The sequence below is a fragment of the Megascapheus bottae genome, chromosome 6 (assembly GCF_031878675.1).
Source record: "Megascapheus bottae isolate mThoBot1 chromosome 6, mThoBot2.hap1, whole genome shotgun sequence".
Classification (NCBI taxonomy): Eukaryota; Metazoa; Chordata; class Mammalia; order Rodentia; family Geomyidae; genus Megascapheus; species Megascapheus bottae.
Genome location: NC_143514.1, coordinates 83,788,927 through 83,815,456, shown reverse-complemented (window position 1 = coordinate 83,815,456; position 26,530 = coordinate 83,788,927). Strand labels below are relative to the sequence as shown.

General features: G+C 58.7%; 1 protein-coding gene across 1 annotated transcript in view; it reads right to left on the bottom strand.

The window, feature by feature from the left end:
- Cfap74 (cilia and flagella associated protein 74) overlaps positions 1–17,338 on the bottom strand; it is a 37,317-nt gene extending 19,979 nt beyond the window's left edge. Inside the window, exons 1-17 of the mRNA XM_090335999.1 lie at positions 17,253–17,338; positions 17,008–17,092; positions 16,775–16,918; positions 15,770–15,868; positions 15,062–15,166; positions 13,406–13,579; positions 12,743–12,853; positions 11,899–12,001; positions 11,206–11,363; positions 8,378–8,585; positions 7,611–7,757; positions 6,523–6,696; positions 5,672–5,790; positions 2,430–2,496; positions 1,916–2,005; positions 632–796; positions 406–486 (exon numbers count right to left, since the gene is read on the bottom strand). Coding sequence (XP_090192125.1) covers positions 406–486; positions 632–796; positions 1,916–2,005; positions 2,430–2,496; positions 5,672–5,790; positions 6,523–6,696; positions 7,611–7,757; positions 8,378–8,585; positions 11,206–11,363; positions 11,899–12,001; positions 12,743–12,853; positions 13,406–13,579; positions 15,062–15,166; positions 15,770–15,868; positions 16,775–16,918; positions 17,008–17,054 — 1,992 coding nt within the window. The 5' untranslated portion in view covers positions 17,055–17,092; positions 17,253–17,338. The remainder of the gene's footprint in view (positions 1–405; positions 487–631; positions 797–1,915; positions 2,006–2,429; positions 2,497–5,671; positions 5,791–6,522; positions 6,697–7,610; positions 7,758–8,377; positions 8,586–11,205; positions 11,364–11,898; positions 12,002–12,742; positions 12,854–13,405; positions 13,580–15,061; positions 15,167–15,769; positions 15,869–16,774; positions 16,919–17,007; positions 17,093–17,252) is intronic.
- Between the last annotated feature and the right edge of the window lie 9,192 nt (positions 17,339–26,530).

Below are 26,530 nucleotides of genomic sequence, written 5' to 3'. Positions count from 1 at the left end.
TTGGCCCCTCTGCTTCCTGAGTCAGGACCTCGATGGCTCCTCGGGCCTCAGTCCTCCTCCCCAGCCCTGACCCCAGATACCCACCCACCCTCTCCCTCCTCCCCTCAGCCCCAGTGCCCTGGGCATGGGGCGAGGGGCTGTTGGGGGGGAGCCCCTGAACCTGGCTGACCCCAAGAGGGAGGGCCAGAAGCTTCTCATGGAGGGCAGAGCCTCCCTCTGCGTGGCACCCACAGGCCACGGCCCTGCACCATGGCCCTGCACGGCCATCCCAGGACCAACATTAAGTCCCTGTTCCGTGTGGTGTCACGGCAGCCATGGCCCTTGCAGGGCAGGCCGTGGCGTTTCCCTCTGCCCTTCTGGGCTCTTTCGGGGGCCCTGTGCTCCCGCACTGCTCCTGTCACATGCCTGAGAAAAGACACCGTGCTCCGTTCCAGAGGCCGCTGACCTCGACGTCCTCCTCTCGTGCTCCGGTCTCTTCTGCTCCTTCTGCAGCAGGCAGCGCCCTCTTAGTCACGTCTCACCCGGGCGCCCCTGGCCTGGCAGAGCCGCAGGCCCCAGGCCGCCAAACCCCGGGCCGGAGCCGGGCAGAGCCGGGGGCCCGGAGCCAGGCAGCCAGGCAGTGGCCATTTACCATTTTCAGGTTGGGTTCGTAGTCCTCTGTGTCGTAGGACTCAGATGCCAAGCGGAACTTGAACTTGGTGCCCAGGCCCCCGGCATTGGTCAGCGTGATGGTCTGGGATGTAGTTTCTCCCACGGTGTAGCTGCCGAAGTTGATGAGCTCCCTGTCGAGGGACAGCTGCCAAAGGACGCCAGTAAGCCAGGCCGCAGCGGCTGGCGGGCGGGTGGCCCGCATGGCCACGGAGCCAGGCGTCGCAGGTGCTATGCGGCCCTGGCCACATTCCTGCTTGCTCCCAAGCCCAGAGTGGCTCTGGGGAGCCCGGCCTGCCCTCCGCCTGGGGAGGGGGCTCCAGGCGGGGCCGGAGGGGCTCTGTACACCATGCACTGCGCATGCAGAACTTGAGCCACCCCAGAAGTCTCGGACTCACGTGCACACGCACACACAGGCACGAGCACACGTGGTATTCTGGGGACACGGAAGTGTGCTTGGGTGAGGCCCGGGTGGCCTGGTGTTACTTCTTAGTGTGGAGCCCTCAGCCCGTCCTCCTTCCCACTCCTCGTCTGGCTGCCCTCTGCGCTCTCCCTCCCGTGTGGAACGTGGGCGCTGGGGCTGTGCAGGGGCAGATGGAGCCCTGCTGGGTGCCTGCTGGGTACCTGCTGGCCTCGGTGTCCAGACACCCGGGCATCCTGCCCCATGGCTGTGGCTGTGGCTTGAAGGCCAGAGCCCTGTCCCGCGCCTCTGGGTCAGGCAGGCCCAGGGCCGGCGTGGGGTCATGTCCCAGGCATGGGTGCTGAGCAGTGTCACTGGGTTCTGACGTGGCTTTGGGGTGGGCAGCCAGGGTGGTGGGTGTGATGACCACGGGTGGTCAGCAGAAACTCATCCCGTGACTCTCTGCTTTCCATCGTGCGTAAACCTTTCTTAATCCCCACGTGTGTGCAGGGCCCTCCAGCGTCTGCACAGAGGACTGGGCTCCACCGCTGAGGTCTGCACCACACGCCACAGGGGTCCCACAGCCGACGGCTCTGGTCTGAGGGCCCCACACTGCTGCTGGACCAAGGCCTGGGAAGGGTTCTGCCCGGCCAGTCTGTATCCTCAGTTCAGAGCTCCACCCCTGACCCTCTACACCCCCAGTTCTGAACTCTGCCCCCACCCCCTGGGCCTCCAGTTCAGAGTTCCATCCTGCCTCTCTGCACCCCCAATTCAGAGCTCCACCCCCTGACCCTCCCCACCCACAGTCCAGGTACAGCCTCACCAGGGTTCTCCTGAGAAGCACCGTGCATACAAATGGAAACTTACGGAACATTTTTTTGTTGAACATTTCAGTGGCACAGAAAATTTGCCTGTCTGAGCCAAAAACGAGACATTCCCTTCCAGATCTTTATTGATCTAAAATACAAAACACCAACCGCCATAACCATGTGCAAAATGGATCCAGATCCATAGGCTACAGCCTCCCCCAGCCCGCCCCTGCCCCCAGGAGGCACTGCCCCCTTCCCCCCAGCCCGCCCCTGCCCCCAGGAGGCACCGCCCCCTTCCCCCAGCCCGCCCCTGCCCCCAGGAGGCACCGCCCCCTTCCCCCCAGCCCGCCCCTGCCCCCAGGAGGCACCGCCCCCTCCCCCCAGCCCGCCCCTGCCCCCAGGAGGCACCGCCCCCTCCCCCCAGCCCGCCCCTGCCCCTTGCAGAGCAAGGTGCTGGAAGATCTGCCGATGTCCCCAGAGGTCCAAGCTGGCTAATGCAAGCCACTGTGTGTCCCTCCGCTTTCCAGGGTAGCGAACATTGCTGGGACAAACAGCCCGACCCTCTGACTCACCATGGGCTTGAAGGTGACCAGGACCTCACAGGACATCCCAGCAGACATGGGTCCTGGGGGGTCAAAGCTGAAAACACAGTGGCCACTGGGTCAGGTCAGCATGAGTGGCTCTGGGGGTGTGGGCTCCCGGGTCCACCCTTTCCCCTGTCCCCGTGTCCCCTGGGGGTAGGAGACCTTCGAATAACCTTTGGATGTTTGTCTGGAAAATGGGGTCCATCCAGGAGGTGAGTGGCCCCGAGCCCTGGCCCCAGTGCCAGGCGGGACACTGCTCCTGGGTGAGGGTAAGATTTTACCTAACTTGACTTTGTTTGAAGATGCACAAAATAGAAGCTTGAGATGAAAACATCCCATGGAATCGCTGAGATTTTTTTTTTTTGTCATGGGGCTTGAACTCTGGGCCTGGACACCATCCTTGAGCTCTTCAGCTTAAGACTGCAGCCCCACTTCTGGTTTTCTAGTGGTTAATTGGAGATAAGAGCCTCAGGGTCTTTAGTGCTAGCTGGCTTTGAACCTTGATCCTCGGATCTCAGCCTCCTGAGTAGCTAGGATGACAGGCGTGGGCCACTGTGCCGGCTAAGAAGACTGAGATGTAAGGATCACAGTTCAAATCCAAACAGAGAAATCTGTGAAACTCATACCTCCAACTAACCACCAAAAAGCCTGAAGTGGAGCAGTGGCTCAATGGCAGAGCGTTAGCCTTGAGCATAAAAGCTCAGGGACAGGACGGGAGTTTGGCCTGGTGGTAGAGTGCTTGCCTAGCATGCATGAAGACCCGGGTTCAATTCCTCGGTACCACATACATAGAAAAAAGCTGGAAGTGGTGCTGAGGCTCAAGTGGTAGAGCTCTAGCCTTGAGAAAGTCCAAGGACAGTGCTCAGGCCCTGAGCTCAAGTCTAGGACTGGCAAAAAAAAAAAAAAAAGCTCAGGGACAGTGCCCAGGCCCTGAGTTAAAGCTCCAGGACTGGCACAAAACTGGCACAAAACAATAATGAAACATCCTTCCCTGCAAAAGCCCTCCTGGGAGAAGGCATTTTGATGGTAGCTGCCACAGAATCCCAGGCCACACCCTCTGGCAGTGAGAGGTGCGGGTCAAGGTCACCGGCAGGGGCGCACGCGAGCTGACAGCAAGCCGCCAGGGCACGCTCCAAGGTCCATGCTCAGAGGAACTGCTAAGTGGAGCTTGTAAAAGGCACGCAATTAAAATAGAGCTGGATCAGAACCAGAGACGTGAGAGAGGAGCCAAGCACTGTCGAGAAACGCCAGCTCGTCTGAAAAAGAGCTTAGAATGTTCAGAAAAGACACACCCAGTGGGAGAGAGCCTCCCACAGCCGACGGGCCCCAGCCGAAGACCCCGGGGCTGGTGAGTGCACGCCCAGCCGTGGCCAGGCATCTCGCTCGGGCGGAGACACCTCAGAGCTGCTTCAGGAGCTGAATCTGCCACATGAGAGGCACCGCCAAGCTGGACACCGAGGTGTCCATCTATAGTCCTGCCGACGAGGAAGGCAGAGACCAGGGACTGTGGCCTCCCATCCGAGCACGTCAGCAGGTCGGGCTGGCCTTGGTTATTTTCCAAGTAGGAACCAAGGAGAAAGGGGTGGAGGCTGCGCTCGTGAGGTGGAGCATCCGCCTGGCAGCGCAAGCCCCCCGAGTTCAATCCCAGTCCCCCCGAGTGAAAAAAAGGAAGGAAAACAATGTGGCTTAGTGCTTGCCTAGCATGCATGAAGCCCTGGATTCAATTTCTCAGTATCATATACCCAGAAAAAGCCAGAGGTGCCACTGTGGCTCAAGGGGTAGAACTTTAAGTGTTGAAAAAGAAGTGTAAGGGCCCGGGAGTTTGGCCTAGCGGTTAAAGTGCTTGTCTAGCATGCACAAAGACCCGGGTTCGATTCCTCGGTATCCCACATACACAACCAAGCTGGAAGTGGCAGAGACGAGACACAACCAAACCGGAAAAGTGGCAGAGACAAAGACTGCGACGGCGACAGAGAGCGAAAGAAGCGAGCTGAGCTGAAGTGAACAGAGCCCAACCGAGTGGTGGCCGGAGTGAGCGGGGCTGGAGCGAGCAGGACTGGAGCGTGCGGGAGCGAGCCGAGCCAGAGCCAGCGGGGCCGGAGCGAGCGGGGCCAGAAAGAGAAGGGGGCCAAAAAAAAAAAAAAAAAAAAAAGAAGTGTAAAAGAAGCTCAGAGACAGTGCTCAGGCTCTGAGTTCAGGCCCCAGGACTGCAGACAAACGGTGAACCAAGAAGCATGACTGAGAGCCTCCAGGTGTCACGGGTAATTCTAAGCTAGACCTGGGGAGGAGGGCTTTGGTACACACACACATATGCATGCGTGCATGTCTATGTGTGCACACGTATGTCCCTACCCACCAGGAACCCACATCAGTCCCCATAACCAGAGCCAATTTATAGTAAATCTCTCCCTCCCTCCCTCCCTCTCTCTCGACCTCTGGAGAGATACAAGATTCTGTAAAACAGTAGGGAGAGATGGAGGGAAACAAGACCCTGTGGTTGACTTCCTTTTAGTTTTCAAGAGGACAGATGCTCTGGGACCCCTGCTTGAGAGAGGGGGCAGCAGAGGCCCTGGCAGGGCAGTCAGGGTCACACAGTAGTGAAAGACAGTGATCTTGAACTAGAAACTTAACATTTACTCTGGCTTGACGGTGCATATCTGTAGTCCCAGCCCCCGGAGGCGGAGGCAGGACTGCAGGTTCAAGGATGGCGGGGACCACATAGCAAGACTGTCTAACGCAGAAAAGAAAATCCTTTCCATGAAGCCTGGCGCTGACGAGGAAGGAAGAGACAACAGAGCTGCCTTAAAAGCCAAGGTCAATTCTGGTGCTACAGAGGCAGAAGCAGGAGGATTAAGAGTTTGAGGCTAGCTTGGGCTTCCCCGGTGAGACTGTCTCAGAAGACCAGATGCTGAGGCCTGGGGTCTAAGGAGAGCCACTGACGACAGTAGGACAAGATGGAAAAGTCATAGGCCTCATAACAGACATGAAGAGAACTAAAACGACAGGAGAATGAGCATCGCACCGGGAGCAAGACCTCCCAGTAAAAAGTCCTAAATGTATGCTAGTGAGAAGGGACGAGCTGCCCGAGCTGCCCTGGCACCACCCCAGCAGGGAGCCGGGGCGTGCACGTCGGGCCTGGCTTCCAGGGATGGCTGCTTGCAGGGTGGTGAGGCAGCTCCCCAGACTCCACCTGGAAGATCCCCCGCCCCTCTCGGGACTCGGAGCCTTACTGGATGAAGACGAAATCCCGCAGGCTTTCCTCGACGCCCACCAGCTTGCAGTAGTTGATGGTGTATGTGGCATTTATCAACGTGATCTTCTTCTTATACACTTTGCCAACATCAAAGTCCTGCAGGAGATGGAGGCTCTAGAGCTACGCAGGCCCAGCCACAGAGCCAAGAACGGCTCCAGGTCAGCTTGGTGCTCGGGCGAACCAGAGGGAGGTCCCGAGGGACAGGTTCCCCAGGGTTCCCTCGACTGAGGGCCCCAAGAGGACCCATGCCTTGAGGACATGATGAGAATCTCACCACCCATGCCAGGACACCCAGATATGGGTGTTGTGGGGCCTGGCTGGCAGGAGTGACAACAGAAGCCCAGGTGACCCCGGTCACCCCGGCCACTCCAGTACAGCCTCCTGTATACTGCCTCACATGATGCTGGGATCTGCCTGGCAGACAGGGCCGGCAAGTGACTACCTGGCCACCTGTCCTTCCCAGGAGGCCCAGAGACCCAGGGAAGAGGCCTGGTACTTCCTGACCCCTACCTCCCTAGCCCTAAGGTCTGACACGATGCTGGCTTCCCAGGGCCAAGAGTGTGGCCTCGTGGTAGAGTGCTCGCCTAGCAAGTACCAAGGTGTGGGTTCGAGTCCTCAGTACCACATACATAGAAAAAGCTGGAAGTGGTGCTGAGGCTCAAGTGGTGGAGCTCTAGCCTTGAGAAAGTCCAAGGACAGTGCTCAGGCCCTGAGCTCAGGCCCAGACAAAAGCCCAGACAAAAGAAACAAGAAAAGATTAAAAACCACAGAAAACGCAGGTTCCCCAGAGCAAAGCACAAGCCCGGGGGGGGGGGGGCGGGCGCTCACCTTGAAGTGGATGACCTCGGGCTTGCTGTTGAAGGGGCAGCCCTTGAACTCGTGGCCCGACGCCACCTGCTTGTGAACCACCCTGCTGCGCAGCTTCCCCAGGGTGCGGGCCAGGATCTCGCGGTCCATCTTGGTCCCACCCACGGGCTTCTGGTCCACCTCCTCCTTGGGTACCTGAGGGTCGCAGAGGCAGACAGAGGCCTGTGCCACTCGAGGCCAGACAGCACCTGACCCCGGCCAGGTCAGGGAGGACCAGGAGGACGCAGGCAGGCTTTGGGGAGTCATGGCGGAGCGGATTGTCTCTGGAAAACTCCACAGAAAACAGTTTCATCAAGCGGTCATGTCAGTCAAAGTCAAGTTTGGGCCAGATACACAGCCATGTGGCCACCGAAGGCCAGCACCTGGGTAGCTGCAGCTGACAACAGCCCTGAGAGCTCCCCTCTGAGGGACTGCTGGGGCCTGCCACCAGCTGGCCTTTCAGGGTGCAGAATGACCAGTGCCCAACTGTGTCCACTCCACCCCCGATGGTAACAGAGGTAGAGCCGAGGACGGAGCCCCGGGGGCGAGGACCAGGGCTCGGCACACGGCATGCCTCTAGAAATAGGCTTTCCAAAGGAGGGTGAGCGCCTGTCTTTCCCTGTTCTTTTCTTTCTTTCTTTCTTTTTTTTTGGTCGGTCCTGGGGCTTGTCCTTGGGCTTTCCTCAAGGTTAGAGCTCTGCCACTTTAGTCACAGCACCACTTCCAGCTTTTTCTATGTATGTGGTACTGAGGAATCAAACCTGGGTCTTCATGCCTGCTGGGCAAGCACTCGACCACTAGGCCAAACTTCTGGCCCTTCATGTCTTTTTCTAGAAATATGTTTTCCTGACTGGGAGCAGAGAGAGGTAGACTCCTCCCTCTTGCTTCTCACCCTGAGGCCAGCACAATAGGGTGTGGCTGAGCAGTCAGGGGGTTGGAGAGTCTCACACACACACACACACACACACACACACACACACACAGAGCAGACTCAAGGGCTCTGGGAGGGGAGGGGAGAGGGGCTGGTGGGCAGCGAGCAGCGAGGCGGAGGCAGTGTGGAAGGCTGGGACCTGGTATGGCTTGTAGTCCTCGCTCCAAAGCCCAGGAATCTCTGGCTGGGCCAGGATCTCTTCCTCGGTGTTGAGCGTGGCCAGGTCCACCAGCACAGACTCGGTGGAGAAGGCTTTCGAGAGCCAGAACTCTCTGGGGTGTTCCATCTCAATCTCCTGCTGGAAGAGACCAGCAAGCCATGTTCACTGACGCCGCCCGGGCCTCTCAGCCACACACACTTCTGGCAGTGCCTTCCCAGACAAGGGCGCTGGGCTCCTCTGTGTGGCATCACGGCGGGGGGGCGGGGTCTGCTGGTCTGCAGTGGGCGCCATGACAGAAGAACAGACAGGCTGCACTGCACAGGGGAGGGGACGGGAGGGGAGGCGGCGCATGGGGAGGGCAGGTGGTTAACCAACAGGGGAGGCCTTCCAGAGAGAGAACGAGGTGGGGAGAAAGCGATATTCCCTAGAGGAGGGATGCAGAGGGCTGGGGGTGCCTGGGGGAGGGACACGGCCAGGAAACAGGAAAAGGCTTGCTGGTGCCCTGAGGCGCAGAGGACCCTAGGGGAGGAGAACTAGAGGTGTCACCCTGGCAGACACGGCCTGCCGGCCTGCCCGGGCACTGGTGCAGAGCAGCCCGGGTGAGGGAAGGAGAGCCAGACATGAGTACAGGGGACTTCTCTCCATGAGGGCCGGGCAAGGGACCAGCACAGAGCCCAAGCAGAAGCAGCTCTGCCAAGGCTGTGCCAAGGGGGAGGTGGGCTCTCAGGGGCTCCTCAGATAGAGACCTCGTCTGGGTAACTGGGAGCCACCACCTCAGACTTCCCCTCGCAGAAGTCTGAGATGTAGCCCCAGGTCTTGTCCCGCAGGGTCTGGTGTTCTTTGGCTTTGGCGGGTCGGTGCTGTTTCTTTTTCCGGTTTTCTTCTTCTGCTTCCTCTTTCAAAATCTTGCTTACAATCTCCTGTCTCCGCAGCTTCTGCTCTTCCTCAAAGGCCCTGGGGAAGGTGCCGTGCCACCTTAGCACCTGCAGGTGGGCAGCTGGGGCGGCCAGCGGGCACAGGTGGCTCCAGGAGCTCAGCTCCAGCCAGCATGCCCCGCCTTGGGTGGGTCCAGGGTGGTGACCTGTGGGCCTGGTGGCCTCCTCTCCATACCCTGGCAAGCTCCTTTCCCAGCCCCATTTGGTCCAAGCAGTCAACAGTGCCCGCCCAGGGCCCCTTACCCCTCTCCCATAGTTTAGTGTGCTGGGCACAAGCAACACCAGTCTCTTGATTAAGGGCAGTAAATAGTATCTCCTCCCCCTTTACCTTGAATAAGATTTGAGGCTACAAGAGCCCCCCAGCTGAGCTTCAGGCCTGGGCAGCTCCAGAACCCCCTTATCTGTCATTTGGGTAGCAGCCATAAATCTTCCGCCCGATGGAGCCCCTGGTCCTCAAATCCACCCCAGGTCCCCTCCTCCTCGCTGCCTCCTAAACCCCACAGGTTACATAGGTCACCCCAGACAACAGCCAGCACTCTTCTCATGTGCGCTTCTGTGAGAGGGGCTCTGCCCATCACTCTCCTGGCAATAAACCTTTTCCTTTGTCCCCTGTACCTGGCTGTCTGCATGGTATATATATATATATATATATATATATATATATATATATATATATATATATAATTTTATTTTATTTTGCCAGTCCTGGGCTTGAGCTCAGGGCCTGAGCACTGTCCTTGGACTTTCTCAAGGCTAGAGCTCTACCACTTGAGCCTCAGTACCACTTCCGGCTTTTTTTCTAAGTTTGTGGTACCAAGGAATCGAACCCCAGTATTTGTGCATGCTAGGCAAGCACTCTACCACTAGGCCCAACTCCTGACCTATCTGCATGGTTTTTGGCAAAGTCTGAATATTATCTAACACCAGGCCTCTCCTGCCCAGCCCAGCCCAGTCCTTCTATGGGCCTTGTGAGCCGTCCCCAGGCTTGTTTCTAGCCCAGAAGCCCAAAACAAGGCTGTCCTCTGGCTCTGATACATCTCCTCACCCGCCCAGTCCCTCCCTCCTTCTTCCCACTCACTCACTCACTCACTCACGCGTTCTTCCAGTCCCTCCCTCACTCACACTCATTCACTCACACACACACTCATTCACACACTCACTCACACACTCATTCACTCACGCGTTCTTCCAGTCCCTCCCTCACTCACACTCATTCACTCACACACACACTCATTCACTCACTCACTCACACTCATTCACTCACACACACTCATTCACTCACACACATTCATTCACTCACTCACACACTCATTCACTCACGCGTTCTTCCAGTCCCTCCCTCCCTCACACTCATTCACTCACTCACTCACACTCATTCACTCACACACACACTCATTCACACACTCACTCACTCACACACTCATTCACTCACTCACACACTCATTCACTCACTCACACACTCATTCACTCACGCGTTCTTCCAGTCCCTCCCTCACTCACACTCATTCACTCACACACACACTCATTCACACACTCACTCACACACTCATTCACTCACGCGTTCTTCCAGTCCCTCCCTCACTCACACTCATTCACTCACACACACACTCATTCACTCACTCACTCACACTCATTCACTCACACACACTCATTCACTCACTCACACACTCATTCACTCACGCGTTCTTCCAGTCCCTCCCTCCCTCACACTCATTCACTCCCTCACTCACACTCATTCACTCACACACACACTCACTCACACACTCATTCACACACTCACTCACTCACACACTCATTCACTCACTCACACACTCATTCACTCACGCGTTCTTCCAGTCCCTCCCTCACTCACACTCATTCACTCACTCACTCACAGTCATTCACTCACTCACACACTCACACACTCATTCACACACTCACACACTCACACACTCATTCACTCACTCACACACTCATTCACTCACGCGTTCTTCCAGTCCCTCCCTCACTCAGTCATTCACTCACTCACTCACACACTCACTCACACACACACTCGTTCACTCACTCACTCATTCACTCACTCATTCACTCACTCACTCACTCACTCATCCACTCACACACTCATTCACTCACTCATCCACTCACTCACTCACACACTCACTCACTCACACACTCGTTCACTCACACACTCATTCACTCACTCATTCACTCACTCACTCACTCACTCATCCACTCACACACTCATTCACTCACTCATCCACTCACTCACTCACACACTCACTCACTCTCTCACTCTATCCCTCCCTCTCTCCTTGGTTGGTCATGGGGCTTGAACTCGGGCCCGGGCACTGTCCTTGGGCTTTTTTGCTCAAGGCTAGCATTCTACCACTTTGAGCCACAGCTCCACTTTTGCTTTTCTGGTGGTTAATTAGACATAAGTCTCACGGACTTCCTTGCCTGGGTTGGCTCAGATCTCGGCCTCCCACGTGCCTAGGATGACAGGCGTGAGCGCCCGGTGGCTGGCTCACCCATTCACGGGGCGTAGGGACTAACACGCCCCTTCTCTGGGGAAGCCTGGAAGGGGTCAGCCTTCCCTGCTGTGAGGATCAAGCGCCTGATTCTCCTGGCAACCAGGGCCAAGCAGGATCTGAGGGCCTCACCGCTTCTGAGCCTCCAGTTCCTGGTGCCGGCGCTGATGCAAAAGGTGTCTGAAGGCGTCCCCGCCCTGGGCCTGGATCAACTCCTTCTCAGCCTGGTCCTTCTGCTCAGCCAGCTTAGCCCTGGCCTGGCCCCAGGCTTGAAACTTCCGCAGCGTTTCCTACAAAGGGAGGCATGGAAGCCACAGCTCCAGCAGTGCCCCAAGCCCTGTGTGCGCATGCGCACGCACACACACACACACACACACACACACACACACACACACACACACACACACACACACACACACACACACACACACACACACACACACACCCTGGCAGGCCTGTCCTCGAATCAATGCTGTCATTGGGATCCCACAGTGGGCAGGTCACAAACATTCACCATTCTCAAAGGAAGCCAGGACCCTGGCCTTACGCCTGAGCAGTGGCCCTCAGGCTTGGCTCCCTCACCTTCAGTCTTCTGTGGCATGTCCCCCCCCCCAGCCCAACCCTGTCCCTGGCTCTGGAGGGTGGCACCTACTGCCCTGGGCCCACACACCTGCTGCCACCCCTCCTCCCTGGGTGACACGCCCAGAGCCCAGGCTTCAAGCCTGTGTGGCTGCCAGGCCGCAGGAATGGAGGACAGGCCTGGCTCCAGGAGCAGGGCCCCTGGTGGGCGACTGAGGCTGGCAGGGCCCCAGGCCGGGGACACACCCGGTTGGCGGTGATGTTGTTCTTCAGGGCCAGCACAGCATCCATACGCCGCTTCGTGTGCTCTCGGGACTTGGCTTCCTCCTTCTGCTCCCGCTCCCGTATCCTGGAGGGGCATTTTGAGTGACAAATGCCGGCTGGAGAGTTACAGCTCTGCGGCAGCCTGAGATGCCACTTGCTTCCCTGAGGGTAAAATGGAGAAGCCCTTCCCAGGGCCAGCTGTGGGACACAGGGCTGGCCCGCCCTCTCCAGGGCCTGTGGTGTCCACTGCCCTGCCTGGACTGACTGTGGGGACGCAGGGCTGGCCCGCCCTCTCCAGGGCCTGTGGTGTCCACTGCCCTGCCTGGACTGACTGTGGGGACGCAGGGCTGGCCCGCCCTCTCCAGGGCCTGTGGTGTCCACTGCCCTGCCCTGGACTGACAGTGGGGACGCAGGGCTGGCCTGCTCTCTGCAGGCCTTCCTGTCTACAATCCTTTCCAAAGACAGCGACTCAGAACTGAAGCTGCAGATCTGCCAGTTTCTGATGACTAGGGATCATTTGCTTTCAAAATGGGGAGTTTTCAAAACAAAAGTGAGGGCTGGGGGGGGCGGGAGTTTGTCTAGTGGTTAAAGTGCTTGCCTAGCATGCACGAAGACCAGGGTTCGATTCCTTGGTACCACATGCATAGAAAAAAGCCGGAAGTGGTGTGGAGGCTCAGGTGGTAGAGCTCTAGCCTTGAGAAAACCCAAGGACAGTGCTCAGGCCCTGAGCTCAAGCCCAGGACTGGCAAGAAAAACAAAACAAAACAAAACGGAGGGAGGGCCTTCCTAGATCCTGGGGTGTAGTGGGGGGCTTCTGGAGACTCACCGGCCCAAGGAGGCCTTCAGGAACTGCACTGCCACCTTGTGGTTCTTCTGCGCGTCTTCCAGCAGCTTCTGCTGCTTGATCCCCAGCTCCCGCTGCAGGTGTGTGTACTTCCTGCAGGCGGGACCGAACGCGGCACGTGGAGCAGCGCCAGACAGACCCACTTCACACAGGCCTAGCACCGGAGCCCAGCCTGAGAAACCGGGAGAGGCTAAAGGAGATGCTGCGGGGCTTTGGTGTGGCGTTTGGCCCTGGCCGAGCAGTGATCATGAAGGAAAGAGGCCACAGAGATGGTGCCGGGAGAGGAGAACAAGGACAGGAGGAGGGGGCGGGAGGGGCCGGATCCACAGCGAGCAGTGGCTCTGCAAGGAGCGGGGTGTGGGGACGGGGAGAGCCAGGCAGGGCTGGCCTCTGGCCTGGGCAGCCAGATTGGCGTGGATCACATCACACAAGGGGTGCAGCACAAGCCAGAGGGGGCGGGGGGGGAGCCCTCCGCGGCCTGATGGGTGGCTGAGCAGGGGCTCAGTTAACAGAGGAGCCTGGTTAGGGGGAGAGGGAGTGGACAGGATGAGGGAGGCACTGGCTTGGGGCTGCAGGGCTGAGGGGAGGCTGGGCGGGACAGCGTGAGCCCAGCCTAGGCTGCCAGGCCAGGCCCGGTGCCCGTACCGCATTCTCAGCAGCCTGTTTCTCTCGGCTTTTCCCAGGGTCTCCTTCTCCTTGTGGAGCTGATGGGCTGCGTAAGCCTGCTGACGTTTTTCTCTGACCTCTGCTTCCTCTTGGACCCACTTCCGGGCATCCTCATACCTCCCCTTCTCAAGCTCGATGTGCCACATGGCCTTCCTGGCAGGTGAGAGGCCACGTGCTGTTCCTGGAGGCAAAGGCTCTGAGGCCTGGGGCTCTCGACCGAGTGTGGGCCAACGGGGTGCAGGTTGGACACCGCCAGCTCCCTCCTCAAGGAGCCCTCTGCCTGGGCCCCCGAGATGGGGTCCCCCCACCGCCTCCCACTACAGGGAGCCTGGCGAGGACCCCCCGGCCGTGTGCACACGGGCACTCACTGGGCCGAGGCCCTTTTACTTCAGTTATCTTTTCAGGTGGGGGCTTGCTTTTGCCCAGCCTCAGATCGCAGCCCTCCTAGCTCCATCCTCCACCTTGGCAGGATTACAGCCTTGAACCACGGGCTCTGGCAGGCTTGCTGAGGGAGTCTGGATGGCCGCCTGCCTCAACTGGCCACAGGCCGAGCCTCCTGACCAAGTGCGACCATGGACGTGACCCTGTGCCTGGCCGAGTCACCTTCAACTGGGAAGAACCTGTGTAAGCGGCCACAGTGACCAGGAGGACAGAGCGCTCAGGCGAGAGCCACTGCACACGGGAAGGGCACGCCATGGGTGCCTGGCGTGGCGGAAGGCCAGACGGCTCAGCCAGGCCACCGGGCTCTCTTCCTTGTGTTAGGAAATCCCCCCGACTCCTGCTTTACTAAAAACTTAAGAAATCCGTTCAGGGGCTGGGAGTGTGGCTCAAGGGGTAGAGTGCTGGCCTTGAGCAAAAGAAGCTCAAGGACAGTGCCCAGGCCCGGAGTTCAAACCCTGGCACTGGCAGAGAGAGAGAGAGAGAGAGAGAGAGAGAGAGAGAGAGAGAGAGAGAGAGAGAGAGAGAGAGAGAGAGAGAGAGAGAGAGAGAGAAAGAAGAAGAAGAAGGAGGAGGAGGAGGAGGAGGAGGAGGAGGAGGAGGAGGAGGAGGGAGGGAGGGAGGGAGGGAGGGAGGGAGGGAGGGAGGGAGGGAGGGAGAGATCTAGATAATGGCGTCAGGTCCTGACTCTCCTGCTTTGAGACCTGTCACAGGTCCCTATAGGACGTGGCTGGGGGGGGTGGGCGCAGACATGAAATGTGCCCCCACCCACGGGGCAGTAGGGGAGCGCAAGCTGGCCTGGTCAAACTCCAATCCAGCCCAGTGCCTGGGGCCACAGCTGCATGCGCACACCAGGGCACCAGCCAGCAGTGCAGGAGCCAGGCAGCCAGGCAGGCGGTGTCATCAAGCCCGGTGAAGGCCCAGCAGCTGCACAGGGCTCCCACTAAGGTGCCAGGAAGGGGTTCAACCTGGCTGAAGGGTGGGAACAGGGAGCCCAGGGGAGGTGGGCGCGTTGTCAGCACAGCGGCGGGGAGGGAGCTGAAAAAGGCGGCTGGAAGGGCTAGAGTTCCAAACCAAAGCCTGCAGACAAGGGAAGGAGGGGCACACAGGGACAGGGCCCCAAGTGCCACAAGCTGCACTGGCTCTGAGACCTGCTGGGAGCTCCCAGCTCGCTCACCCTGGGTCAGCCCGACTTACTCATTCTCCCTCAGTATGGCTGTGGTCTTGGCCTTCAGGGCCTCCTCATTCTCCAGCTCGGTGTGCAGGCGTCTGGATGCCGCCTGGAGACGGCCCACCGCTGCCCTGGGGCACACAACACAGGGCCAGAGTTGTGCCAAGAAGTGGGGTGGGGGCCTGGTGCCTCTGGGGCCCCACTTCCTCTCCTGCCAAAGCAGACAGCAGCCGGGATGTGGCTGTCATGCGGATGGCTGGGGCTCAGGAGTGGGGTGAGGGGTGACACAGTGGGTGGACCCCTCCGCACGTGTCGTGTAGGAAGGGGCTCCAGCCGCTGGCCGGGTCCTCGGTAGAGACCGGCTCGCTGCACCCCTGCGTGGGTCTCAGCCCAGCCACTGTCTTGTCTGCGCCCAGCTGGAGCAGGCTGCCTGCTTCCTGGCCTGCCTGGCCAATGAGTGGTGAGGCCCTGGCACAGCTACCCCCAGGGCCCCCAGGACTCCTCCCTCCTCCCCAGAACCCCCCAGGGCCCCCCTCAGGCCACCCCTCCCCAAGACCCCCATCAGAGCCCCCCTCTCCAGGGTCCCTCTCAGGACCCCTCCCCCTCCCCAGAACCCCCAAGGGCCCCCCTCAGAGTCTTCCCCCTGCTCCCCAGGCCCTGCAAGGCCCCCCTCAGGCCACCCCTCCCCAGGACCTCCCTCAGGGCCTCTTCCCGCCCCCTCACAGGCCACCTACATGTTGCCCTCCTCCCTCTCCAGGGCTATCTGGGCCGCCACACTCTTCTGCTGCTTGCTCAGCAGGTTCTTCCTCTGGTGGCAGGCGCTCAGCTCCTCTCTTGAACAGTAATGGAGAAACAGGGGGGTAGTTTCTAGAAGCTCCAGAGGAAGGCAGTGGAAGGGTGGGGGGCCGGGAGAGGAGGTGGGAAGGGGGACCCAGGATGGAGGAGCTTGTTTACCCCTGTTCTGAAAGCCTGGCTAGGGAGGGGGTGGCTGCAGAATCCCATGAGGCAGCAACCTCGGGCCATCAAGGGCAAGGGGAGCGGACCTGGGTCTGGGTGGGATGGCCCAGGCATGACCCAGCCCAGCCTGCAGACTCCTGTCACCCCCCCAGAACACACTGGACAGTGGGCTGGGGCCTGGAGGCTAGGCTGGCTTCTCTGTGAGCCTTTGCCCTCAGCTACAAGCAGCAGAATGCCAGGCAGAGTGTGAGCTCTAAGGACACTGGGAGGTGGGGCTGCAGCTGAGGCACCAAGGACAAAACGTCCAGTCCCCTCGGGTCACCAGCTCTGCATCTGAGGTCTGTGTCTTGATCCTGTAGGCTGCTTGCGTGGTCTTGGGGGCGGGGGAATACACCCTCTGCTGGTGCCAGGCCTCCCCAAGCTTGGCATTTCTCTTCCCGGCACTGGAGACGTGTTTGGCACTGCTATGGCCAAGTTGCTGGGGAGAAGGCAGCATAAACCACGCAGGCCAGGTGCTAGAAACGCCCGGCCCAGGCGGCCCACAGAGGCTCCGGCCTCACCACACTGGACTCACGCTCAGCTCCTGTGGGGACTGAGGACCTGCTGGGGCCAGAAGCACCAGGGACTGAGGGAGGGGGGAGAGGGCCGAGGCTGCGGGTGCCCGGACTGTGGGGCTCGCTATGCTGTGGGTGGCACCCCACCCCTCGGCAGGCCTGACCCTGGCAGAGCTTCCAGAGGTAGGCAGGAGCGGCTGGGCTCCAGGCCCCGGGACGGCAGCTCACCGCGTCCTCTCAATGAACAAGTCTTTCTCTTCCTCCACCTCATCCAGGAGTTCCAGTGTCTGCCGCAGGCGGAACGCCTGGATTCTGTCTTGGACATTTGTCTTCTTCACCTGCGCAGAGTCAGCTCTCTGCTCCTTCGCCGAACTTGGAATCAAAAAGACCTCATGCTTCCGTGGTGTCCAGCGCCTCCGCTGTGTCTACACCCCATGTGCAGCGGGGCCCCGGTTCTTTACCCATGGGGTCCAGAGCCAGTGGGCATCTCGGCTCTGCAGGGAAGCATGTCCACCTCCAACTCTGGACCTTCCAGCTCAGGATGTTCTAGAAACCAAGGCCACAGTTAACACACACTACAGACCTAACCATCAAGCCCGAGCAGCTCAGAAGGCGGCAAGGGGAGAGGGTGCCGCAGGCGAGGACTGGGGTCTCCGGAACTCTTGGAGAGGTCTGCGCACGCTGCCTCACGACAGCCGACACTCACCATCTGCCCTGTCTTGTTTTTCTCTTTTTGTTTGTTTGTTTGTCCGTCATGGGGCTCAAACTCTGGGCCTGGGCGCTGTCCCTGAGCTCTTCAGCTCAAGGCTACCCCCCAGCCCTTGAGCCACAGCACCACTTCTGATTTTCTGGTGGTTAATTGAAGAAAAGAGTCTCCCAGTCTTTAGTTTCCGGGCTGACTTTGAACCACAGTCCTCAGGTCTCAGTCTCCTCAGTAGCTAGGATTATGGGGGTGAGCCACTGCGCCTGGTGGCTTTACCTTTTTCTCAGTAAATGTGGGAAGATATAACTGATAAATAGAAAAACTCTGAACCTTTGAAAACTTTCAGAATGCAGAGAGATTCTTAGACAAAAACTTTGAGAACACTGTCTTAAAATACCATTACAGCTCACGCCTGTAATCCTAGCTACTCAGGAGGCTGAGATCTGAGGATCAAGGTTCAAAGCCAGCCTGGACACAAAAGGACCTGAGACTCTTATCTTCTATTAACCTCTAGAAAATGGGAAGAGGAGCTGTGGCTTAAGGGTAGGGTGGTAGCCTTGGGCTGAAGAGCTCAGGGACGGCACCCACGCCAAGTTCAAGCCCCATGACCCCCCCCCCCCATACACACACAAAACAACCTCTACAGACTTGTAGCAGGACATGTGCAAATTCTACTGGGCGCATTTCTACACGTCTGCAGTATCTCTGCAGACATCATGTAGAGGTACAAGCCCTGGACCAGGAGAGTGAGAGAAGGAAGAGGGCCCTGGCTTCCTTCCAGCCTCCTGCGGGAGGCTGGGGCAGCGGGTGGGGAGGGGCGGACACACACTCCCTCCCCACAGAGCCAGGAAAGGGGCTGTGGGCGGACCAAGCGCTTGGATGGGAATGGCTGTGCCCAGCACACCACAGAGAAGTCTCAGATCATCAGAAATTTTAAAAAGAAAAATCAGGAAAAGAAACAAAAATAGATCGTATTCAGGACGGTGATAAAAATGTCATCTGAGTTCTCAGTGGTGATGCTGGAAACTAGAAAATTGCACTCCCAAAATTCTGAGCCACAATCTATCCTTTCAGCTCAAACCAATACTATCTCCTCTTCCTCTGAGAAAGGATGTGCTCTCTCTGAGGAGAAGGGAGCGAAGGCCAGCCCTCTGCAGCCTGCATGGCGCTCCCTGTGCGGGGGCCCCTCTTACCATCCTCGGTGGTCAGGAGGAGGGAGACACTGTCTTCCAGCTCTGCCCTAGAAGCGGGACTTGTGACTTCTTCCATGTTAGGAGACAGAAGCAAGCTTGAAAAAACATCCCAAAGTACACATTAATACACTCCTAATGGAAACACAAACATTTACACTTCTGGGGCTGGGAGTGTGGCCTAGTGGTAGAGTGCTCGCCTAGCACGCATGAAGACCGGGTTCAATTCCTCTGTACCACATACATTGGAAAAAGCCAGAAGTGGAACTATGGCTCAAGTGGTAGAGCTCTAGCCTTGAGAAAGCCCAAGGACAGTGCTCAGGCCCTGCGTTCTAGCCCTGGGACTGGCATAAAAAAAAATTCAGACTTTCCAAGAATGAATAGGCTTCAGGCAGGTCATGCTTGTAATCCTAGCTATGCAGGAAGCTCAGACCCAGACAGGCAGACAAATCTGAGGTTTTTGTTTTCGTATGAGGCCAATCCTGGGGCTCTGGGCCTGGGTGCGGTCCCTGAGCTTTCCCGCTCAAGGCTAACGCTCTACCACTACAGCCACAGTTCCACTTTGGTTTTTGGTGATTAATTGGAGATAAGGGTCTCACAGATTTCCCTGCCTGGGCTGGCTTCAAACTGTGGTCCTCACATCTCCGCCTCCTGCATGGCTAGGATTATGGCTGTGAGCCACTCACATCCGTGTGGCGCTTTTTTTCTAAGATAAATTATTAGCCTTATTATTTGGTTTTGAAGCAGAGTTTGGCTGTTTCCCAGGCTAGCCTCAAACCCCATCCTCTGCCTCAGCCTCTCAAATGCTGGAATGACAGGTGTGGGCCACCACACGTGGCCTTTATTTGTCCCGATGAGTGAGAGTTTGGCTCAGGGCCTGAGATTCCTGCTTGGAGCTTCTCGTTCGCGGCTGGCATTCTGCAAGAAAAGCCCCACCGCGGTGGAGGACGGGTGACGGCCTGTGGGCCCAGCAGACTGCATCCCCGTCCACAGTGTGGTGCTGCTCCCACCGGGACGTCCAAGGTCAAGGTCAAGGTCAGGTTGGAGGGGAAGGTGTGCAGCCAGGAGCGAGGACCCCGAGAGCCAGGGCGAGGTGGTCGGCGCCTCTCGGCTCTCCCGGGCTCGCGTTGCTTCTTTTCCTGTGCTGTTCTAGCCCATGGAGGAAGAAGAGCACCCCATCGGCCTGAGGACTCGCGCTTCATCTGCTGCGCCCTGGTCTCCCAGCACCACCAGAGCATAAGACCCTGCCGTGGGCAGTGCAGCCGGAGCCACTGCTGCGGGCCAGCGCCTCTTTGTCACCACGGCTCTCCTGCAGGCGCTGTGGCAGGCCACCCTGACTCCCAGACCTCCAGAACCCTGTGTCCTTCTCACAGCGCGGCCAGGAAGACGTCTGTGCCTGCACCGGTGGCCGCTCCCCCCATCAGGCCGACCCGGCCTGTGAACCTCAGTGAGTGTGTGAAAATCATTTCACACGAGGGCGGCCTCTGTGCCGCCGTTGCACGCTCCCGGCTGAACTGAAGTGATAGAGGTGTCTCCATTTTCCTCGGTGAGGCCCACTAAAAGTCTTGTGGTGGTTTGGAGAAGAGGGAAAGGAAGATGGGTGGGGTGGCTGCCCCGGCTGGTGCATTATTCTGTGCTCACCACTTTTTTTCTCTTCTTTTTGGTACTGGAGATTGAACCAAACATGACCAATAAAGGAAAGCATGAACTTGACCCCTGATGAGATACTACTACAAACTCCCTAGAGTAAAAAATACACATAATGCTGGGAAGTGGAAGCAAGGCTCAAGTAGTGGAGCATCACCGGTGAGGCAAAAAAATAAATGACAGTGCAGGCGCAGTGGCTCCCAGCTACTCAGGAGGCTGAGATCTGGCACAAAAGACTGGGAGACCCTTTTTTTTTTTGCCACTCCTGGGCTTGAGCTCAGGGCCTGAGCACTGTCCTTGGACTTTCTCAAGGCTAGAGCTCTACCACTTGAGCCTCAGCACCACTTCCAGCTTTTTTCTATGTATGTGGTACCAAGGAATCAAACCTGGGTCTTCGTGCATGCTAGGCAAGCACTTTAACCACTAGGCCAAACTCCCAGCCCAAGACAGGGAGACTCTTATCTCCAATTAATCGTTACAAAAACAAGAAATGGGGCTGAGGCTCCAGGGGTAGGGTGGTAGCCGTGAGCTGAGGAGCTCAGGGACAGTGCCCAGGCCTAGAGTTCAAGGCCCATGACACACACACACACACACACACACACACACACACACACACACACAGTGACAGTGCCCAGCTCCTGAGTTAAATCCCTAGTACTGGCACCAGATTTAAAACAAACAAACAAAGATAAATAATTAGAAAATAGCATTTTGAACCAGGCACTGGTAGCTCATGCCTGTAATTCTAGACACTGAGGAAGCTGAGGTCCGAGGATCACAGTTCAAAGCCAGCCCGTGCAGGACAGTCCATGAAACTCTACTCTCCAATTAACCATCAGGAAACTGGAAGTGGCACTGTGGCTAAAAGTGGTAAAGTGCAAACCTTGAGCAAAGTGCTCAGGGACAGTGCCCAGGCTCTGAGTTCAAGCCCCAGGACTACGGGGGGGGGGGGGCAGGAAGGGTGGGAGACAAAATAGGAATTTCAAAGGGCCACTGTTTACAATTAAATCTAAAAAAGAAAAAACCCCACAAAGAACTTCTGAATATATACAGCAAAAGCTGTGAGAGCCCTTTGGAGATAAAATGACCAGGCCCCGCTGGGGACATTAAGGCAGACCTACATAAAACTAAATGGAACAAATGACCCAGTTTCTTCCACAAATAAATGTCATGGGGTGGGGCAGGGCATTTCGGATGAAAAGAGCCCTTGGGGACAGCTCAGTCTCATGTGGCTTGGGCCTGAGTGCCCAGATTCCCGCAAAGAAGCCTCTAAAGGGCGACCACTCTTGACACCCAGCACACACTGGTGGTGGTGCAGTCTGAGAGAAATTACTGTTCATCGGGGGTAGGGTTGACAATGAGGAGCGTAAATCCACCAGCCCCAACTCACCAGCGTGGCACAGTGCGGGCACCACTGAAGCCGGGTGATAGCCGGACACTTCCCCTAGCCTCAAGTTTCTCATGATAGTGTTTTTGTTTTTGTTTTTGCCAGTCCTGGGGCTTGAACTCAGGGCCTGAGTACTGCTCTTAAGCTTTTTCAAGGCTAGTGCTTTACCAGTGAGCCACAGCACCGCTTCTGGCTTTTTCTGTATATGTGGTACTGAGGAATCGAACCCAGGGCTTTGTGCATGTGAGGTGAGCACTCTTTTACTAGGACACACTTCCGGCCCTCACGATAGATAACAATCGAAACCAGCAAATAATAAACAAATGTGAACTGGGACTTGAGGGCTTATGCTTACAATCCCAGCTACCTGGGGAGGCTGAGATGCAGAAGATCTAAGTTCAAAGCCAGGCCAAGGAAAATAACCCACAAGATTCCACCAGCAAAAAAGCCTGGCTGGCATGTGTTGGTGCTCACGTGCAGGAGGCTGACAGGAGACGTTATTTTCCAGCTCATGACCACCACCAAACCCCAGCAGTCATGCGGTTCAAGTGACAGAGTATCAGATTCAAGCAAAACAGGAAGGGAGAGACCAAGGTCCTGAATTCAAATCCCAATACTGGCAATACGTATGCATGCGCGCGCGCGCGTGCATACACACACACACACACACACACACACACACACACACACACACGCACGCCTGGATAAAGGCGTGGCTCAAGTGAGTAGCACCACATGAGGCCCTGAGTTCAATTCCCAGTACCACTACCACCAACCAACCAACAAGCAAGCAAGCCATTAAATGTAGGTTCTGGCACTGTTGTCAAGAGGACAATCCAGGTTCACCGAGCCCCGTCCAAGCAGGTGGACACATTTGTGTGCACGCCACACGGTAAGAAAGGAATGGGACTAGTGCCAAGGTGACCAAGGGAGAGGGGCCCCAGAAGCAAGATTCCATGGGAGGGAGTCTGTCCCAGCCAGGGACAGAGCCATGGGGGGGGGGGGCAGGTCAGGGAAGGAGCGGGGCCAGGTGCCGCTGCAGCTCAGCGCAGAATCTGAGCACCCTGCGGCTGGAGGGAGGGGGAGGACGGGGACCCCCCAGCAGGGTGAAGTCTGATCCAAGAGCGGTGCCGCCCTTTGTGACCCAAATTTTGGGGTTCCACCTGTGCTCTCCAAGCAAGAAGCAGCAGAGCTCCCTGGGCACTGCGGCCGCCACTGGACTTTTCTAGGACAGCTGCTCCGACAGCAGAAACTTGTTCTCAAGAATGGTCTTGCAAGCTGGGCGCGGTGGCTCAGGCCTGTAATGCTAGCGACTCAGGAGGCTGTGATCTGAGTATCGTGGTTCAAAGCCAGCCACTAAAGTCCGTGTGAGACTCTAATCTCTAATTAACCTCCAAAAAATGGGAAGTGGGGCTGTGGCTCAAGGGGTAGGGTGGTGGCCTTGAGCGGAAGAGCTCAGCACAACTCCCAGGCCCAGAGTTCAAGCCCCATGACCGACCAAAAAAAAAAAAAAAAAGAAAAGAAAAAGAAAGAGAAAAGGGTGTTGTACTGGAAGCCAGGAGTGAAGGACAGGGAGGCCGAGCTCCCGCCACCGCGCAGCCCGGGGCCTGCCTGGGCCTCGTCCCTACCTAGCTCCCGCTGCTTCTCCAGCTTGTGTCCGCAAATCCAGTCTTCACGGGAAGAGTCTGTGTCTATGTTCAAACCTCCCTCCCTCCCTCGCCCTCCCTCTCCTGCTGTTCTCAGGCCTTGAGCTCCAGCCCTCACACCCTTGCTTGTCTTTTTTGCTCATGGCTGATGCTCCACTTGGAGCTTTTCGCTGGTTAACTGGACACGGAGTCTGGTGGACTTGCTGGTGAGAAGCTAGGACCCCAGGCGTGAGCACCTGTGCTCATTAAACTTATTTTTTAGATCAGGACCGCGTCACCGTGGAGTCCAGAATGTCCCATCTTAATGACGTGCAATCACCCCCATCCCCACGGCGACCTGGAAGGCGTTCCACACAGACCCCCGCCCCGCTCTGCTGCTGCCCACTGTTCCACTGAGCTCCATCCAGACCCCTGCAGGTCCTTCTGAGGGGACACAGTTCCACTCGCCACACTTGAAGCAGAGCCACGGGAGGCCGGGCAGGGCCAGTGCCCAGGGAGTTGGCCCCAGGCCCAGCAGGCAGGGACAGCCTCACAATAGAAGGCAGGGAAGCCCAGGCCCCCATGAGTTCAGGTAGCAGAATGGTGGGGTGGAAGAACCCCAAGGAGCCAGCAAAGACAAGGCCATGGGGTCCCCTTTCTCACAGGGGCCCCGGCTGAGGCAGGGAAGGGGTCACCTGACCACTGGTGGATGCCAGTGGATAGAGGGCCCTGTGGGGTGGGCAGGGTAGGGTGTGGAACCGAGGCAGGCCAGGCTGGGAATAGTGACCGATCTGCAAGGCTTCAGCCCACCAGCAAAACACCTAGGGAATCCACGGGGAAGAAGCAATTTCTCAGCGGAGATGCTGGCAGGGCCACCTTGGTCTCCGAAGAGGTTTTTGGTGTGTCAGTACGAGGTCTTGAACTCAGGAGCTAGGAGCTGTCTTAGCACTCAAGGCGAGTGCTCTGCCACGGGAGTCACAACTCCACTTCTGGCCTTTCGCTTGCTAACTGGAGTCTCCCAGACTCTCCTGGCTTGAACAATGATCCTCAGATCTTAGCCTCCTGAATGTGAGCCCTCAACCATATGTACATATAGATATAATTTTCTTTTTGCTAGTCCAGGGGCTTGGGCTCAGGGCCTGAGCACTGGCCTTGGGTTTTCTCAAGGCTAGAGCTCCACCACTTGAGCCACAGCACCACTTCCAGCTTCTTTTTTGTATGTGGTGCTGAGGAATCAAATCTGGGTCTTCACGCATGCTAGGCAAGCACTCCACCACTAGGCCACACTCCCTGTCCAGGGGGAAAATGTATGTTAAGCAGTACTTGGGGGATCAGCCAGGGCCTCATACTGGCTGTGGCATCACTCCTGCCTCCAGCCCTGACTGTACCCTTTGAGTGTGGGGGGAGTGAGGTCATCGGGCTTGACCTCGGCCTGGCGCTGTCCCTGAGCTCTTCAGCTCAAGGCTACCACCCTACCCTGAGCCAAGCCCCACTCCACCGTCCTTTTGTGCCGGGCTGACTTTGAACCTTGATCCTCAGATCTCAGCTTCCCAGCTGATCCCAGCTAGGATTACAGGTGTGGGCCACTGCACCCGGCCTGACTATTTTTCAGACAGGGAACCAGGTGTGACACTGTCCTGTCCCAATCGCGCCTGGCCGGCTGACTGCCTCCTGTAACTCAGCGTTTAAGGAGGGCTGGGGGCATGGGCACTGCGGGACTCCTCCCTGCGGTAAAGCATCTGGAACGCATCCCGGACAACAGCCAGAGCTGGTCAGGAGGCCTGCGGAGGGGCAGCGGACTGGGGTGTTCACACCCGATTTCTGGGTTCTACTGACCGCTGAGTGGACATGGGCGGGGAGGCGGGAGCGGGGAGGCCTGGAGCCCAGGGAGGCGAGAGCGGAGAGGCCCGGAGTGGGGAGGCCCGGAGCGGGGAGGCCCAGAGCGGGGAGGCCTGGAGCGGGGAGGCCGGGTGCCCAGGGAGGCGGGAGCAGGGAGGCCCGGAGTGGGGAGGCCTGGAGCGGGGAGGCCCGGAGCCCAGGGAGGCGGGAGCGGGGAGGCCCGGAGTGGGGAGGCCTGGAGCGGCGAGGCCCGGAGCCCAGGGAGGCCTGGAGCAGGGAGGCCGGAGTGGGGAGGCCCGGAGCGGGGAGGCCCGGAGCCCAGGGAGGCCTGGAGCAGGGAGGCCGGAGTGGGGAGGCCCGGAGCGGGGAGGCCCGCCGGCTCCCCCGCAGGCACGCAGCGCCCCTGCCCCGCCGGGCCCCGCTTCCCCCCGCCCCCCACCTACCTCCGTGCAGGCCCCGCACAGCCAGCGCGGCCCAGGCGCAGACACCCGCGGGAGGCACGGTTAGGAATGGTCTCCATGGCAGCGCCCGCGCGCCCGCCCGCGCGCCCGCGCCGCACCACCTGCGCAGGCGCGGCGCCCACGGCGGGGGGCGTGGGGGGGCGGAGCGGGGCAGAGAGGGGCGGGGCGGAGAGGGGCGTGGCTGTGGGTAGAGAGGGGCGTGGCTGTGGGTAGAGAGGGGCGGGGTAGAGAGGGGCGGGGTAGAGAGGGGCGGGGCGGAGAGGGGCGGGGCGGGGTCTCCGCGAGGACCCGGGTCTGGGCTGGAGCGCTGCCTCTGTGGAGGGCGGGTGCCTGGCGGCCCTGGGCCTCCCCCGGCCGCTCCTGCCGGGCCAGCCGCCCTGCCCAGGCCCTGTCCCCTGTCCCCTGTCCCCCAGGCTGGGCATGGCAGACGAGGCAGCCTCTCCAGGCCCTGTTCCCTGTCCCCTGTCCCCTGTCCCCCGTCCCCCAGGCTGGGCATGGCAGGCGGGGCAGCCTCTCCAGGCCCTGTCCCCTGTCCCCCGTCCCCCAGGCTGGGCATGGCAGACGGGGCAGCCTCTCCAGGCCCTGTCCCCCGTCCCCCAGGCTGGGCATGGCAGGCGGGGCAGCCTCTCCAGGCCCTGTCCCCTGTCTCCCGTCCCCCAGGCTGGGCATGGCAAGCAGGGCAGCCTCCCCAGGCCCTGTCCCCTGTCTCCCAGGCTGGGCATGGCAGGCAGGGCAGCCTCTCCAGGCCCTGACCCCTGTCCCCCGTCCCCCAGGCTGGGCATGACAGGCAGGGCAGCCTCTCCAGGCCCTGTCCCCAGGCTCAGGGCCTGCCCTGGGCCTGGGCCCTCCACCCTCCCTGGCCCCCAGGCCGGCTCGGACGCCTGGCGGCGGGTTCCAGGCTCAGGCCATTGGAGGCTTCTTGGGGTTTTGGCATCCCTGGGCTGCAGCCATAGTTTCAGGGTAGGTGCACTCTTCTTCCCAAAAGGTGGGGTTTTTCCTCTGCAGTTGCTTCTCCAGGCCTTTCTGCATTCATGGTAATTCACTTTCTACTAGAGAAGGAAGGTCAGAGAGCAAAAGAGGCCAGAGACAGGGAGCTGGCAGGGGAAGCAGCCGCCCTACCCCCGCCACAGTG